Below are 15,872 nucleotides of genomic sequence, written 5' to 3'. Positions count from 1 at the left end.
CAGACTTTATCAGATGAATTAGAAATTTTTACTGCATAAAATGTCCTGTAAGCAGAATGCAGTAGGTGTCTGAAAGCATGATAACTGCATGAATATCTCAAAAAAAGGCATGTAACTCTTTTAATGATGTCTGCTTATTGAATTTTTTTTTCATGTGGCAGATTTAAAAAAGGTTTAGAAGAAAAATTATTCCCCATAACCACTTTTGCTTCAGAAGCCTGTTTGATGTGCTTTTACAAGTAGGGGTAGCACTATTTCAAACTAGCTCTTTAACTGATGAAAGGGTTTTTTTTTCCCTCTTTGATGATACTTTCCCTTTCTTTCTCCTTCTACCTTCCTTCCCCATAGGTGTTTACAGAATTACATTCCAGCCCATAGCTTAACCCTTTCTTGTCCCGTGTGCCGCCAGACCTCCATTCTGCCAGAGAAAGGGGTTTCTGCACTCCAGAACAACTTCTTTATTACCAACCTGATGGATGTCCTGCAGCGAACGCCGGACAACAGCATTGAGGAGTCCTCCATCTTGGAGACTGTCACTGCTGTTGCTGCAGGCAAACCACTCTCCTGCCCCAATCATGATGGAAATGTAAGTGAGACAGCCTCCTGTGCTATGTGCAGGCATTGATATGTGCTGACTTGTCTGGGTTTCATGGATGTCTTTTTCTAAAGAAAAAGCAGGGGAAGTGGAATCACACTTTCTTTGATTTTATAATAAATCAGCAAAAGACAAGTTAGTCTTGAAATTAACTAAAATGCTTTTAGAGTAGCATCTTGAAGTAGTCAGGATGTTATTTTATCTTACCAATAATCTGAGATGATGATGTCTTTTGGCACATTTGGTCAGAATTACTGTCTTGCAGGTACTGAACCTTGTGCCTTCTTTGAGTTTGGTTTCCTTAGCCCTTGTACTTGTAGCAACAACTGTTGCTATAACAACTGTTGCTGTGGGTACCTGTGTGGTTGTCTGGCAATGTGTGACAAGGACCTTGTATGTTTTACTGACCCTGCACAGTGGGGCAGTACCAAAAGGTATGTGAACATATTAACACAGAGCCAAATAAAGGCGAGTCCTAGCTTAGGATGCTTTATATCAGCACAGGCTAGAAACAGAGCACTTCTGTTTATCTGCAGAGATTTGTGGATCTCTCATATCAGTTCTTGGAGACTGCTTTATTTCTCCTTCCACCTACTCTTTTTACCTAGCATGTCCTCACACACATCCTGAAATCATATCAGTATATTCTTTGGCAAGTACCAGCAACTGAGTTAATATTCACAGTTTACTGCAAGAACAGCTCTAACTCTGCTTACTTCTTAATTTTCAGTGTTAACCTATGTAGCTTCATGATAGGCATATGAGCTCCTGACTCATAGCTAAACTTATGCAAACATGCAAGTGGAGACTGCAAAACTCAGCAATGCTGTACTGTAAACTGAATGCTGTGCTTCTGTGCAAGCCAAGAAACACGTGTCAGTAGTTTTAAGACAACTTTCTGGGAGCTGTTTTATTTGATACTCAGTGTAGGTACATTGGTTGTATAGGAGTAATTCAGCTGATAGATAATGATTACTGTAATAGAGGAATAGCTCAGTTCCTTCTTTGTTGGAATTAGGTGGACTTTTAGAACTGATGTTGGACTCTGATTAATGAATAACTGGTGTAACATTTTTTTAATGTGTACTATACTTATGTGTGTGTAGTGGTTACTGATTAATGCATTCCTAGTTTTTGTTTGCATTTTATTTGCTCTCTTTAAAATGAATCATAGTTGTTTTCCAACATAACCATTCTGATAGGAGTTCATTTGATCGAGAAATGCAGAAAAAGGTCAAGATTAAGGTGTTATTTGTTTTATATTTTAAATTATCAGCTGCTTAATCTTTGGGTGTGTTTAAAAAACCTGTCTTGTCTACAATCAAAAACATGCCATATTATACCTCTCTGAGAACTCCTTTATAGGGAAAGGTGCATTTGCAAGTCCTTCAAACCAACTTGGCTTGCCTTGAAACATAGCATGCCATTTAGGATGCTGAGTAGTGTGTGATGGGAGCATCCTCTGCTTCAGTAAGTATCTGGGAGGGTTTGGGATAGCCTGAGGGTGACTCCAATTTAAAGCTGTGTGAAGCTAAGAAATGAAAAGCTAAGTGCACACATTAGTCCTTGTGATGGGAGGAACTGAGGTAAGATTTGGGGAGAGCTGCTAGAGGCTGGCTGGGTGGGTCTGGCTGCAAGGGTGCACAGGGCAAGGTGCTGGGCACCTTAGGCCTCACTGAGGAAATGGGATTGTGCTGGCTTCATAGGCTCAGGACACAAGAGCACTGTGTGGCAAGTAGGTTGGATATTTGGAAGTATCTAAAACATCTTCATCCAGAATGTCTTCCCGGGGCAGTGGTCACAGCATGAAGCCTGCTAGAGTTCAAGAAGCATTTAGATAATGCTTTTAGGCACATGGTGTGATGCTTGGGGTGGTCTTTGGCAGGGCCAGGAGTTGCACTTCAGTGATCCTTGTAGGTCCCTTCCAGCTCAGGGTATTCTATGATTCTAAGTGCCTGGCTGCTAGTAACTTTACTGGGAGCTTCAGGAAGTGAACAAGCATTGAGCTGGCAGTTGGAGGAGAATTCCTTTACAGAACCTGCAGTCATTCTGCACTAAATCCACCCTCCATTTATTTTTACATATTGCTTTGGGTAAGGTCAGACCCATTTTATTTTTACTATTTGCATCAAATATATTTCTTTTAAATATTACTAATTTTTCTTCATATTAGCTTGGAAATAGGTTTCTGGTTAAACAATTTTTTTCAATTATTTCAGCCATCCTGGACTTAAACCTCTCTGATTAAAATTAGACAGAAACTGATGCAGAGATGATACTTTTTCATTTACTTGCCTATTTGTAACTTATCCTTCCTCAGGCCATGCAGATGAGATCCCTTCCCAGCTGGTCCCCTCTTCCCAACACTCATATTTTCAATATGTGTGTATGTTTACTTTATTCCTTCTGTGCACATCCTCCCATCCTCTGTTGTGGCATCTTTGTTCTGTGCGTTCTTATGAAGACTGCAACTTAGTTTGTAATACCTTAATACAAAAGATGGTTACCTGTGTCTAAATTATAAAAAAAATGCTTTCTCATTTTGACCCAACATGGAGCACAAGTATTAAATCAGGGTAATAGGGCACATATGGAACTTTTGAACTTACTAGGAGAGTCTTATCTTCTACCTACACATTAAAATAAGATTGGCTTTATTCTCAGATGTGAAACACCTGTAGGTCTTGTGTATAAGAGCATTCTGGTCTTGAAAAATTGATCTACAATCATTAAGGGGCAGGTATAGAGGCCAGGGCAGGGAAGGCTATGAAATTCTAACTCCATTGTATGTAATAAGTGGTGTAGCCTCTGAAATGTCTGTACTTGGGTTTTGTTTGAATTTGAACTGAAAACCAGCTCAGAGTGGAAGATCCATGTTTTTACAATGTAGAAGGTGGGGCAATGTATTTTCTGCTTCTAGAGTGTAACAAGAGAGGATGCATAGTATTAAATTCAACCCTTTTATCAAGAGAGAATGCCTCTGACTAGTTTTTTTTTCCCAAAAGATCTTAGCATAGCTTGGCAACTTGACAGGCATAAGATCTTGCTTACAAAAACACTTCCTCAACTTCTGGACCTGTTCCTTATTGCCTGTATGCTTCTCTTAGAAAAATTAAAAATCGCCTATCCTTGATATTCTGATGAAAGTACTTCCTATCTTACCTTTTAAATCCTTATTTTTCCTCCTCATCTATGTACTTCCCACCATGTCATGTATCCCATGAAAGTGTAATCTGTGGGTAGGGCAAAAGCTATGACTAGGGAGGGAGAAAAACCCACATTCTAAATTTTATCAGGTATCTCAGAGGTGCCCTCAGGTAATTCAAACTAACATTCTTCGGAAAGCCAAAGCGTACAAAGCTAAGGTGCACTCTAGCCCTGGGACAGAGGAATTAAACATATGTGTGACCTGAGGAAGCTGGGTGGCAAAGAGCTGACTCATCCTTTTTCTGTAGACTGCTCTTTTAATTCAAATAGAAAGCAGAGGATGAGCAATGTGATTTTTCAAATGTGATTTTAGAGAAGAGGGGCTTGTGATTGGTGAGAGCTTTTTCCTCAAGACCTGAACTTTGAAGGGTTGAAATTAGTGTGTCTTGGCTTTGTGAAATCTAGTTCAGAAGTACTTGCATCCTCATTGTGCAATTTTAAAAGTTTCTGTAAATTCAGTTGAATTACAGTAGTGAAGATGTACATGGGACTCTACATCATTGTGCTGAAATATGCTGGTCTGGTTTAAGGTGGGAATTACTGCATGGGATTTCAGAACCAGTAGGTATTAATTCACATGTCATTAGAGCTGATGGGAGTGTTCTCATTGAATTTGATGGAAATATAGCTGAAGCCAGTGCTGGATGCTGCAGTGTATCCTGCCCAAGAGCTCTCTTGTATTTGGAAAGTAGAGGCAAATGTCATTTTCTGAGATGTTTTGTAAGGCAAACCTGTCACAATGAAAAATTTTCTGGGAGTGTCACAAAATGTGATGCCCACATTGGGCACAGAGGGGAGAGAGAAAAGGCCAGTGGTACTTGTCTGTCTGTAGTTAGAAATCAGTCTTGCCTAAGAGATGCTAGAAAAAAAATCTTAGGAAATCAGCCTATCTAGACAGTTGAAGCCTGAATTGTATTATTAGGTTTTCTTTCTCCTTCATCTATGCACATACAAAAACTATAGTGGGAAATAAAAGCTGCGTCTCTCAATACATTTTGAATTTGAGTCAAAGACAACTATTTCTATATAGAGATACTCACTGTCTTTGTGATGTGTTTGCTATTATCGTTTGAATTTCTGTGTTTGCCTGATGCTTGAATAAAGAGGAAGAAAATTTTTTAGGCTGAACAACCTTTTTGCCAATGAGATGCTTCCTTTCTTATATATATTGCTGCAAATACAGTGATGTTTATTATGGGGTAGTCAGTAGAAAACAGAAATACTAAATTATTCTAATCACTCTATCCAAAGATAAAAATAATAAATAAAGGGCTTGTTGAAATATCTTGAACCTAAGTATTAAATTATTAAGAGGCAGAAAGATAAATTTTGGACACTCATGCAAAAGAAATGAATTAATTTTTTGGCCATACAAGAAGATTACAGAGTTTCCTATTAAAATATTCTTCTTTTTGGCTGCTTCTGATTGCAGGCTTTTGAAACCTTTGAAAAGAACTTAAATCCTAAACTCTGTTTAACTGATTTCCTCTATGCACTGTAAGAATGCATCACATCACAGTGCCTACCAAGGTAACTGTCAGGCCTGGGAGGATCTGCTACAATGAGACTGCTAAATTCACAGTGACTGGAGTAGTGTTCATGAGGGTTGACATTGTTCTGAAGGTCTACTTTTTTTTTCCTGTTGCTGATCTTATTTGATGTTACACAGGTTATTTGGATCAACTTTTAAATTTTCTCAGCTTATATTAGTGACTGACAAATGACTAAACCCTCACTGCATGTGAATCCCATATTTTGTGAATTGAGATAAGAGGGAAGAATGGGAATAATATGTAAAGGAGCTTATCAGAGGAAAATCCCTATTAATGCTAACAGCCACATGTAAATCATGGTTCTTGTTTCTCCCTCCTTAATTCTCAAGATGCCTCAGAGCAGCCAGCTATTTTGCACTGGTTCTGTTACAAATCCCACTGCTCACCTGAGAACAGCTGGTTCTACACAACCATCTCATCAACCAACAACTCCAGCACAACCATCTTTGTGAAAGATCTCCGAGTGCCAGAAGCATCAGCTGAATTATTCAAGATTCTGATGCTGTGCTCTGAATGCAAAAGAGCTGCCAATGTCTTGCTTTGAAGCATATACTAAAACTTCCTTATATCCTTTTTAATAAGCCTAAAATACTTTGTGCCCAAGGACTTCCTAGCTGCAAAAGAAAGTCTGATGCCAAATTTGCATACATGTGCATTATTTTGACTAACATGTGATTTTGGGCACAGGACTTCTCTGTTTCTTTCCCTTCATGAATATATTTAGAATTTGGGTTATCTTTTACATGTAAGGATCTATTTCTATCTCTAAAGAACATCTTGCTGGGTACTTAACAGGTTGAAACAATCTCCTCCTCTCTCAAGTGTAGATCAGCACTCCAATTACAATCTCAGATATGAGGCATTAAGGGATTAGTAATGGGATACGGAGATTTTTTCCCTACAGCATGTTGATTCATTTAGGGTGCTTTCCTCTAGCAAGTAAACTTGCTGTTTGGTGATTTCCATTGAGTTTGTGTTGCAAGAGTGGCCCTGTTATGAAATACGGCCTAAGTTTACACTTTCTTTAGCAGACCCTATGGGAAGACTAAGGATTGAGTTAGTCAGGATAGCTGAATGCCTGTTTTTTGAGTTGTTTCATGGAGTACGTAAGATAAACTTACTATTACACAGTATAAAGATGATGTTAAGACCAGCAATGATGTCCAGTGTTCTTCACAGGCTGCTGTTCTGACACTTTATGATAGAATAAAATGCTTTTAAATGAGCATGTTGATATAAAATATGTAAGAATAATGGCCATCTTTTAGCAGTAAATTACTGGTGCATAAGAAAACAGAAGCTTTGTCTCAGAGCTTGGCTAATGAATGAGTTCAAGACTCAGTAAGATGTGCTTTGAGTTGTGTTACTGCTGCTATGTTTGAGTGCAGAATTGTGCACTTTTCCAGGTGATGGAGTTTTACTGCCAGTCCTGTGAGACAGCCATGTGCCGGGAGTGCACAGAGGGAGAACACGCAGAGCATCCCACGGTACCACTAAAGGATGTGGTGGAGCAGCACAAGGCTTCCCTCCAGGTTCAATTGGATGCTGTCAACAAAAGGTATGGAGACTCCACTGACTGTTTTCCATTTTCAATCTTATTACTAGCTTCCTGTGCTGAGCAGCGTAGATGTTTTAATGTGCTGGTTCCATGGGTGTTTACCTAGGAAATGGGGATAGTGAGGCTAGCATAAGGACAAAAAATCCATTGAGTGGGATGTACTGAGGGGTTAGCAAAAAGAGTAAAAGATTCCTGTCTTTCACAAAACAGAGGCCATTAGAAATGCAAGTGTTGTGCAAAGAAGGAGCATAAAATGCAAAGGAGGAAACTACTGTCCAATCATGGTTAGTATTAATGTCCAATTTAATAGCTAAATGAATAATGCTGGATGTTGAAAAGACTGGTTCAAACACTATGGTGCAAAATTGCTTAAAAAAAAAAGTAAAAGTGGGATAAATCTAGGTATATCTTCTTGAATATATATATAGCATAAAGGACAGAGGATCCAAGGCCTCACTTTTAGCAATGCTTACAGTCTAATGGATTTGCACAGGGGAGGACTGTGGCTTAGCCTTATTTTATCAGACCAGACCCACTGTGTGGGTTATAAAAGGAATGAACTTACTTCTGGGAAATGACCATATTTAAAGACAGCCTGCTGATGAGAGGGTTTAATCAAAAGATACCAGGGCAAGGGCCAATGTTTAACAACTTTTGTAACAGCAATCTTTGTAATTTAATTCCTCCCTCAGGCTTCCAGAGATTGACTCAGCACTTCATTTTATATCTGAAATCATACACCAGTTAACCAACCAAAAGGCTAGCATCGTAGATGACATTCATTCCACTTTTGATGAACTCCAGAAGACTTTAAATGTGCGAAAGAGCGTGCTGCTCATGGAGCTGGAAGTGAATTATGGCCTTAAACACAAAGTAAGATGCATGTTTTGTTTCAATGCAAAGCTGTTAATTTAATCAGCCAGTTTTTACAAAGGATGCAGGACACCAGTTTCACAAATTGTGTCTGAGACCCAGAGAAATTTGTTTTCCTGAAATCAGGTGCTGCAGAACCTCACTTGTGGGTGCCCAGCCTTATAAGATGAGCATGAAGATACAGTCCAAACAATTTGTCCTGAAGAACTGACTAAGACTGCCTGTTTTGCTTCAAAGCACTGCTTTTCTTTCTAGTGCTTGGTAAGCTATTTCATGTTAGATGTCACCTGTTGGAATACAAAAAGATTGGAGTGACATCTCACTTTCTTAGGGGAATGAGGAGAGTAACAGATTGCAGAGCTGTATTCTCTCTTTTACTTTCTATCTGAGTGGTTTTCCCTCTGTATTGTAGACTACGCTTCAGAGGAAGAAAACAGAAACCTGTACTTTTACAAAGCAAAGTCTGTAGCCTGGTGGGTAGAGATTTTGTTTAGGATTATTAGGTCTGAATCAGGATAATGAAAGAATTTGGTCCTTATTTTCCTGTGCATCAGTTCTCTGCTTTATAAAGAAAGATTTCTCCATGAAAGTTGCCTTTAAAAGAAAATACCATCAATAACTGGAGTTTCGACTGTGTCATTACTGAGCAGCTTGAGTATCTCCAGATGTCTGAAGTGGAGGAATGCGGCATTTCTGGATGTTGAATAGGCTTGAAAACATCATTAGATGTTTTTAGATCATTAGAAGGGTGCTGAACTGCAGATCCTGTGGAAATGGAGGAATTCTAACATGCACAAGATACTTACTTTTAGGAACACTGGGGGCCCAAAACCATTGGGGCACAGAATTTAGTCATATCCAGAGCTAAGCAGCAGCTTACAGAAGTTTGAGCATCAATAATGTCAACTAAGATCTCGGGTTAATTTAAATGTATTCATGATGTCACAATATATTCAAGATGTAACACTTAGTTCCATAGCAAGCAAATATATTCTGTATGTGTACAAAATCTACACAAAATAGAATATGATGTTTAATTATCTTACTGTTGTTTAAAGAGATTTAAATTAATAACTGTGAACATTAGAGAATCAATTTTTTATGAACTTGTACATAAACAGTAAAAAAGGCATCTACTATGTTTGTATAAAAATCCCCCAACTGAAATTGGCTCTTACTTTTGAATGCCTAGTAATCCTGCAAATACAATCATTCTCATCATATATTTAAAAAAATTAAAGGGTTATCCTTTTCTAAATAAAAGCTGGCAGTTCAGTTTGTTGTCCAGTGGACTGAAAGAGTGTAAGATGTAAAGTACTCTACATGCATTTAAAATATTATTTATGTTAGGATTTAATATTTTCCATTTTTATAATGAAGGAAAACTGTCTTAAGAAAGTATTGATTTTAAAACATAGTTGCAAATTGTCTTTCTTTTAGTTTGTGGCCTGTTATCTGAAGCATATGGGGTTTTGTCATCCTGGGACCTTATTTGCTATGCTCTCTTTTAACTGCTTATGTCTTTGAATGAAGACAAACAGATTAGAAATGCCTTGTATTGCATCCTGAGAAGTTTCTGTGTGCCTAGAAAAGCAGGTGACTTGAAATTTCAGTGTAGTCTTGAAATTTGTTCATTCTGTTTTAATTGCAAAATATTTTGTGTTGCTATCTCTTTCCTATATCAGTAACACATAAGCCTGGATTTTCTCCAGTGGATGAAAACCTTAAAGCTTTGGAAAATTCAGAAAAAAATGCCTTCAGAATTCAGTGTCATTACAGAGTGTATCTCAGCAAGGGAAAAGTATTTGATAGCAATAAATACACCCAGTCTTTAAGTTTACTTTACATAAACGGAAATGTTTCAAAAATATTTACTTTACAGTGATGGTTAAGAAAATGACTTCTATAATGCAGTCATGTCTGTGCCATAGTTCTTCTATGTAGGAATAACATACCAAATGTGTGACTGACTACCTTCATTTGGGGATTTTATCAGTGGAGATTGGGCAGTTGCAATGTTTTCTTGACTATCATAAATGTCCCTGCTAGGTTGCTGTAATTCAGGGACCCTTTTTTCCAGTTCATTGCAAAATTGTTAAAAAAAAAAAAAAAAAAAAAAAAAAGTTTGCCCTGTTCCCAGCCCACACCTAGCAATTTTGAGGTCAATACTGTTTTGAGGATTTTACACTGAGGGCCAGAACTTACCCTATAATAGAAGCTCTTTCATAGTTTGAAATATGTAGTGGCTACTTGCTGCTCACCAACTTCTGGCTACTCAGTCCAGCTCTTTCCACTACCCACAACCCATTCTGTATATTTTTCTTTCCTGCCTGCTGAAAGTGAGTAATCAATTTACCTTCTGCTAGGAAGATTTTTTTTTTCTTTCTTCATTTATTTAGTTCAGGTATCCCCCTTTTCCTCAGGATGGATGTGCATCCAGGTATTGAGGCCTTCATCTCCACAGAGGAGTAACCCACAGGTTCCCTTGGCTCTCAAGTATCAAGAAGTATCAATAAGTTTCTTGCAGCCTCTTATTAATGGACCTCATGACTGCAAAATATCTCTGCATCTGTGAACACAACTCAGTTCCAGTAACTGTCTCATTAACTGTGGCTGCTGAGAGATGGGGCAGGGTTCAAACTTCTACATTTGTTGCTGGGCTTTTGCTCAAAAACCAAAACCAACCAACTAAAAAACCCCAAAACAAAACAGAAAAAACCAAAAAATCCAAACAAAACAAGACAAATAGGATAATAATTCAATTTAGTGTGACTGTGGGTCTTAAAGTCTTGAACCCCCAAACCAGGGTATTTTTCTGTGTTGCAGCATTGTATTCCAAATACAGATTGGCGATCAGTGTGCTACTTCTTCTAAAATGAAGGTTTAAATTAAACTCTAGAATAAGACATTATAAATTTGATTCCTACAAAGACCTTTAGATGCTACATCTTCCTGGGATAGGTCTTGTAACATGATGCTAATCTGGTGTTTTGTAATGCACACAGGTCCTCCAGACACAGCTGGATACCTTACTAGAAGGACAGGAAAGCATTAAAAGCTGCAGCAACTTTACAGCCCAAGCCCTCAACCATGGCACTGAAACCGAAGTGCTGCTGGTGAAGAAGCAGATGAGTGACAAGCTGAATGAACTGGCCGAGAGGGACTTCCCGCTGCAGCCCCGAGAAAATGATCAGTTGGACTTTATAGTGGAAACAGAAGGCCTGAAGAAGTCCATTCACAACCTGGGGACTATTTTAACCACCAATGCCGTTGCCTCTGAAACAGTTGCCACCGGTGAGGGACTGAGGCAGACGGTGATCGGACAGCCCATGTCCGTTACCATCACGACCAAGGACAAAGATGGGGAGCTCTGTAAATCTGGCAATGCTTACCTCACTGCTGAACTGAGCACGCCTGATGGGAGTGTAGCGGACGGAGAAATACTTGACAACAAAAACGGCACTTATGAATTTTTGTATACTGTTCAGAAAGAAGGGGACTTCACTTTGTCACTGAGACTTTATGATCAACATATCAAGGGCAGCCCATTCAAACTTAAAGTGGTCAGGTCAGCAGATGTGTCTCCTACCACTGAAGGTGTTAAGAGACGTGTTAAATCTCCAGGCAGTGGTCATGTGAAGCAGAAAGCTGTGAAAAGACCTGCAAGCATGTACAGCACTGGCAAAAGAAAAGAGAATCCCATTGAAGATGATTTGATCTTCAGAATAGGTAGGTGACTTGGCTGCCTGTTGACATACTTAGAAATAGTTCAGGGAAACTGAATGAAAAAGTTTAGTTACTGTAAAGCTAAACCTGTAAGTAGAGCAACTTGATGATACCATTAAGCCTCTTGACTTTTGTTTATATGTACATTTTGGAAGTACACACTTTAAAAATAGTTTGCAGCAAACATTTATTTGGGATTTTAGTTGAGAAATGGATACATTTGATTTGGGATATTTAAAAAGTCATTAATATTCATATTACAAAGCTTTTGGTATGGATTAAAGTAATTTCAGTTTGTAATTTCTGCTTCTGTATCCCTTGCTTCTAGTGAGCAGTTTCTGGCTTGGCTACTAAATAGTGGTGTGGTTTGGCTTTTGTTGGTAGTGGTGTTGTTTGTTAGGTGGTTTTTTAAAACTACTCTCTCCAACACACCACACACTCTGGAAGTCTTAAGTGTTTTCCCAGAAATGCAGAGCCTTTTAGTTCTGTTGTAATGCAATCATGGCCATGTGCTTTATTTTTGAGTTCTACATTCTCCCCTTTTTCACCACTCTAAACGGGAAGATGTATTTTATTAGAACAAGAGCTATGCATGTCTCAGAGCTTTTGCTCCATGAAATGTCTTTGAGTGTCCACATTTGGGATATATGGATCACTATTTTAGAGAAAAAGCAGACTTGAGAGTAATATTTTTTGTTCAGTTTTCAGCCACTCATTTCACAGAATGACCCTGCATGGAGATGTTCCTCTGGGCTTCTGTGGGCTTATGTATGCATTGTCTGAAAGGTCACAGCTGCGATGCTCTAGGGTTTTATACTCTTCCAAAATATGCAAAATTATTGAGGAAGGTAAAACTTCTGACATTTTTACAAGGATTGCTTTCATGGAGTTAATTTACTTCTAGTTTCAGCTCATTTCAAAAAGTTAAGATTTTGTTCATTTGTTGATGAGGTAATGTAAAGTTTATCACTATTCTCCAACACTACTGTTGTATTCTCTATTTTGAACCCATTGTTGAATTCCTCCAATGGCCCTGGCCAAATCTGGATCTGTATTTTAAACTGGGCAAGATAAATTTTCTATTTGGCCTGCCAGAAGCTTGTACATCTGTGTTGGAGAATCACACTGTAATATTCCTCTGGGCATCCAAGTATGTGGAGTGTGCTGTTGTATGTGTGCTGATGTATGGGCTTTTATGCACAAGTGAATTGATCAGCTGCTAGCAGGGGATTGTTCTCCTGCTAGTATTGACAAGAGATGGCATTAATATAACATTAGTGTGTTTTGTTCATGGGGATGTGTGCATTTTATCTTCTGCAAATGCTGTGTTATTTGTGGCTTTTAAAATGGCATGTGGTTCTCTTCAGACAGTCCAAGGTCAAATTATTGACGACACATTCATACATTTGTGTAATTCATTATTTACAACAGCAGAGTATTTTCTGCATTCTCTTTTTCTCTCTCAACTATTTATATCCTCAGCTTACTATTCTTTTTAAACAGGTGTACTCTCTAAGAGTGTGTCCATGCAGATCTGCATAGCATGTCCTTAAGTCTATAAAAATGCAAACAAGAATATTATTATGATAATTTAGAAAATAATTGTTGCCCAATGGTTTTGCTACCCTCGACAACTGCACTGGTAGGAAGCACTAAAGTGAGAGGGAAGTCTTTCTTTCATTACCCTGCTTTTGTGCGTTATACTCATGCTGAGCAGAGGTGAGGGGTGTTCACAGTGTGAGCCACTTCCCCCTTCCCTGCTAAGTCTCTTCCATGTCCTTCAGAGAAGGGTTAAGAGGCATGGTTGTCATCAGCTGCTCTGTCCAGGACCCCATCTTGTGTTCTAGCTCTGCCAGGCTGTGCTGTGTGCCTTAGTGGTTTTCCTCTTTTGGCACTTTTTGTGACTGGATTCTTTGACACCATTTAGCAGTAGTGGTGCTATGTCCCACTTTAACTACTTTTATCTCTTAATTTACTTATATTTGGAATTGGCATCAGATACAACCAGATGGAGAGTTTGCCCTCTGGTAGAAAGTTCAATGTTCCAATTTTCCTTAGACTGTGTAGTTGTCTGTTCAGTCATGTAACTGAGCATCTAAGTTTAGCTGGTACATTAATGTGTAAAAAAAAATTCCTTTAACAGAATTTCTGTCAGCCTTCTTACTAGGTGTGAATGTCATTTTCTGGTCTATTATAAATGCTGAAAGCAAATAGAAGCCTTACTGTGAATTTGCATTAAAAAAATTACAAACAAGGTCTATGCAATCATAGCTTTAGTGCAAAACACTAGGCTTTTAAGGCTTAGAGGGAGAAAAGGGATTCTTGATCGGGTGTTTCACAGAATAACAAAAGAAATAAGGTTGGAAGGTACCACACTCAGTCATCTGGTCAAGCCTTCCTGCTGTAGAAATATTAATGCTTAGTAATGGGAAAATACCTTTTCCTGTTTATTAGCTCCAATCCCTCTGATGCTCATTGTGAACTCTGTGGGGTTGTGATGGTCAGTGTGGCATTTTGCCAGGCCTGCATTGCATTGCAGTCATACCTGTATTGGACGTGGAGGGAAAAACTCTTGATGCTACAATGCTGGCAAAGCCCCTAGCATTGTTCTGATGGGCTGACAGCAGAGACCTAGCCTGGATTTGGCTCTTGTTATTTGAGGTTTGGCTGCTGTGGCAGCAAAGAATTTCTGATTTGCTCTTACCCCTGGGCTTGTGTGTACCTTCTGTGGTGACAGGGGTTCTGCTGCATGAGCAGGGCTTGGAGGTGGTCTTGGCCAAGCTTTTAGGGGCAGATGCTGTGTAAAGCAAATTAACACAAATCAATCCGTCTTCATTACCAACAGTGTGTGGACATAACTGCCACAGTTCCTACTGAATTGTTTCTCTTTAAAAGCTACAGTGTGCCTTCAAACAACAGACTGGCTGGTTTTAAAACTTAAGGTTCTTTGGGAACTTGGATTAGAAAGACTGACATTCATTTTAGAGCAAACACATAGGGTTAAAAATTCTGTGCAGTTTTACTACAGAGACTTTTGCATTTCAGCTGCATCTATTATTAGAGGAGGCATCACAGCCTCATAATGTGTAAGTTTTGATTAAATATCTTTTGGCACTCTGAGGAAAACAAAGAAAGCTGGGAAACAAGGAAACTCCTTGGTGCCTGTCTATGCAGTATGTATGTAGACCTTTCCATGCTGTTTAGTTTTACCCTTTTTTTTTCTGTACTACATAGGAAAGAGTCCAATAAAAATTATTTTCAGTGCTGTAGGCAGGAAGGAAATGGTACCTACACAACAGGTTGTGGCCACTCACAACCTCTTAAGTCTTCCCAATAATCTGTAATATTTCTGCAGTTTGATTTTATCTCTCTGAATCTATTCCCTTCCTCCTGGAGGCACTGACATGTTTTTTCTTTGTTTTATGAAGCTGGGGAATCTAGGTTAACAGGCAGGGGGATTATTATTTATATTAGTAAAACCTGGAAAGCAAAAAACACTCCTCTTACTATGAGCATCAAAAATATACAAGTTTGTTCAGAATCCCAGGAAGTAAAGAGCAGGTTCTTATTACAGTTACATGATGTTATTTTTAACATCTCCTATCATTGTTAATGGGCTTTTAGATTTTTTTTCTTCTTTTTGGTAAGACTCAGTATAACGTCTATTGCTCAAGAGTAAAAGATTTGAATTATGAGTCATTTTATGTGTGCTAGAATAGTCTTGAGCAGGAAATGCATACTTTGTTGAGACCTAAATTAATTAGTTTGTGCAGGCTATGCTCAGTAAAACCAGAAAGAATTAGATAGGGCTAGAACAAAATTGATCATTACCTGTATACAAAAATGGTATAAAAGGAGATATTCCACCGGCCATAGATCTGCTTCTGTTCAGTATTCTCCTTTTGAAATCTCTCCTTTTTTTTCTCCCAATCCCCAGCAGCTTGCAGTAAAATCTGTCTTTTCCTCCTTTGTGCCCTGCAGTAACTCAGAAGTGCAGGGAGATAAAGCTGGGCAACAACGGGCACAGAAGATGCAGGCTTTCATCTGTTAACCAGATTGCTTGGGAAGCACTGGAATGAGGCTCCTACTGGTTCCAGCCCTGTGCAATTGAAATGTTGGTGCCTCTCTAGGCTAAGGAGGGATGGGGCACTGTCCATGATGGAGAGAAGAGAAAACATGAAATGCTTTGATACAGAGGGGGTAGTATCTTGCAGTGAAAGATTTGCTGAAGACTCTCTGTTAGGCAGGTATGTTCATAAGGAAGGAATTTCTGCTTACAAAGGAGAGCTATCATCCTTTGGTATTGCAGAGTCAGTAGCAAAAGCCTGCTTTTCCAGAGGCTGACGTGCTTTCCTACAGG

General features: G+C 38.8%; 1 protein-coding gene across 14 annotated transcripts in view; it reads left to right on the top strand.

The window, feature by feature from the left end:
* The window catches only part of TRIM2 (tripartite motif containing 2), a 96,601-nt gene that overhangs the window by 60,354 nt on the left and 20,375 nt on the right, over positions 1-15,872 (top strand). For all 14 annotated transcript variants that reach the window (XM_021530188.3, XM_021530176.3, XM_021530189.3 and 11 more), the window contains 4 exons: positions 349-586; positions 6,762-6,913; positions 7,606-7,786; positions 10,792-11,515. In XM_021530188.3, the coding sequence (XP_021385863.1) occupies positions 349-586; positions 6,762-6,913; positions 7,606-7,786; positions 10,792-11,515 (1,295 nt within the window). The remainder of the gene's footprint in view (positions 1-348; positions 587-6,761; positions 6,914-7,605; positions 7,787-10,791; positions 11,516-15,872) is intronic.

This window comes from Lonchura striata, chromosome 4 (genome assembly GCF_046129695.1).
Source record: "Lonchura striata isolate bLonStr1 chromosome 4, bLonStr1.mat, whole genome shotgun sequence".
NCBI lineage: Eukaryota > Metazoa > Chordata > Aves > Passeriformes > Estrildidae > Lonchura > Lonchura striata.
The sequence above is the reverse complement of the archived record's forward strand: the minus strand, read 5'-3'. Positions and strand labels throughout refer to the sequence as shown.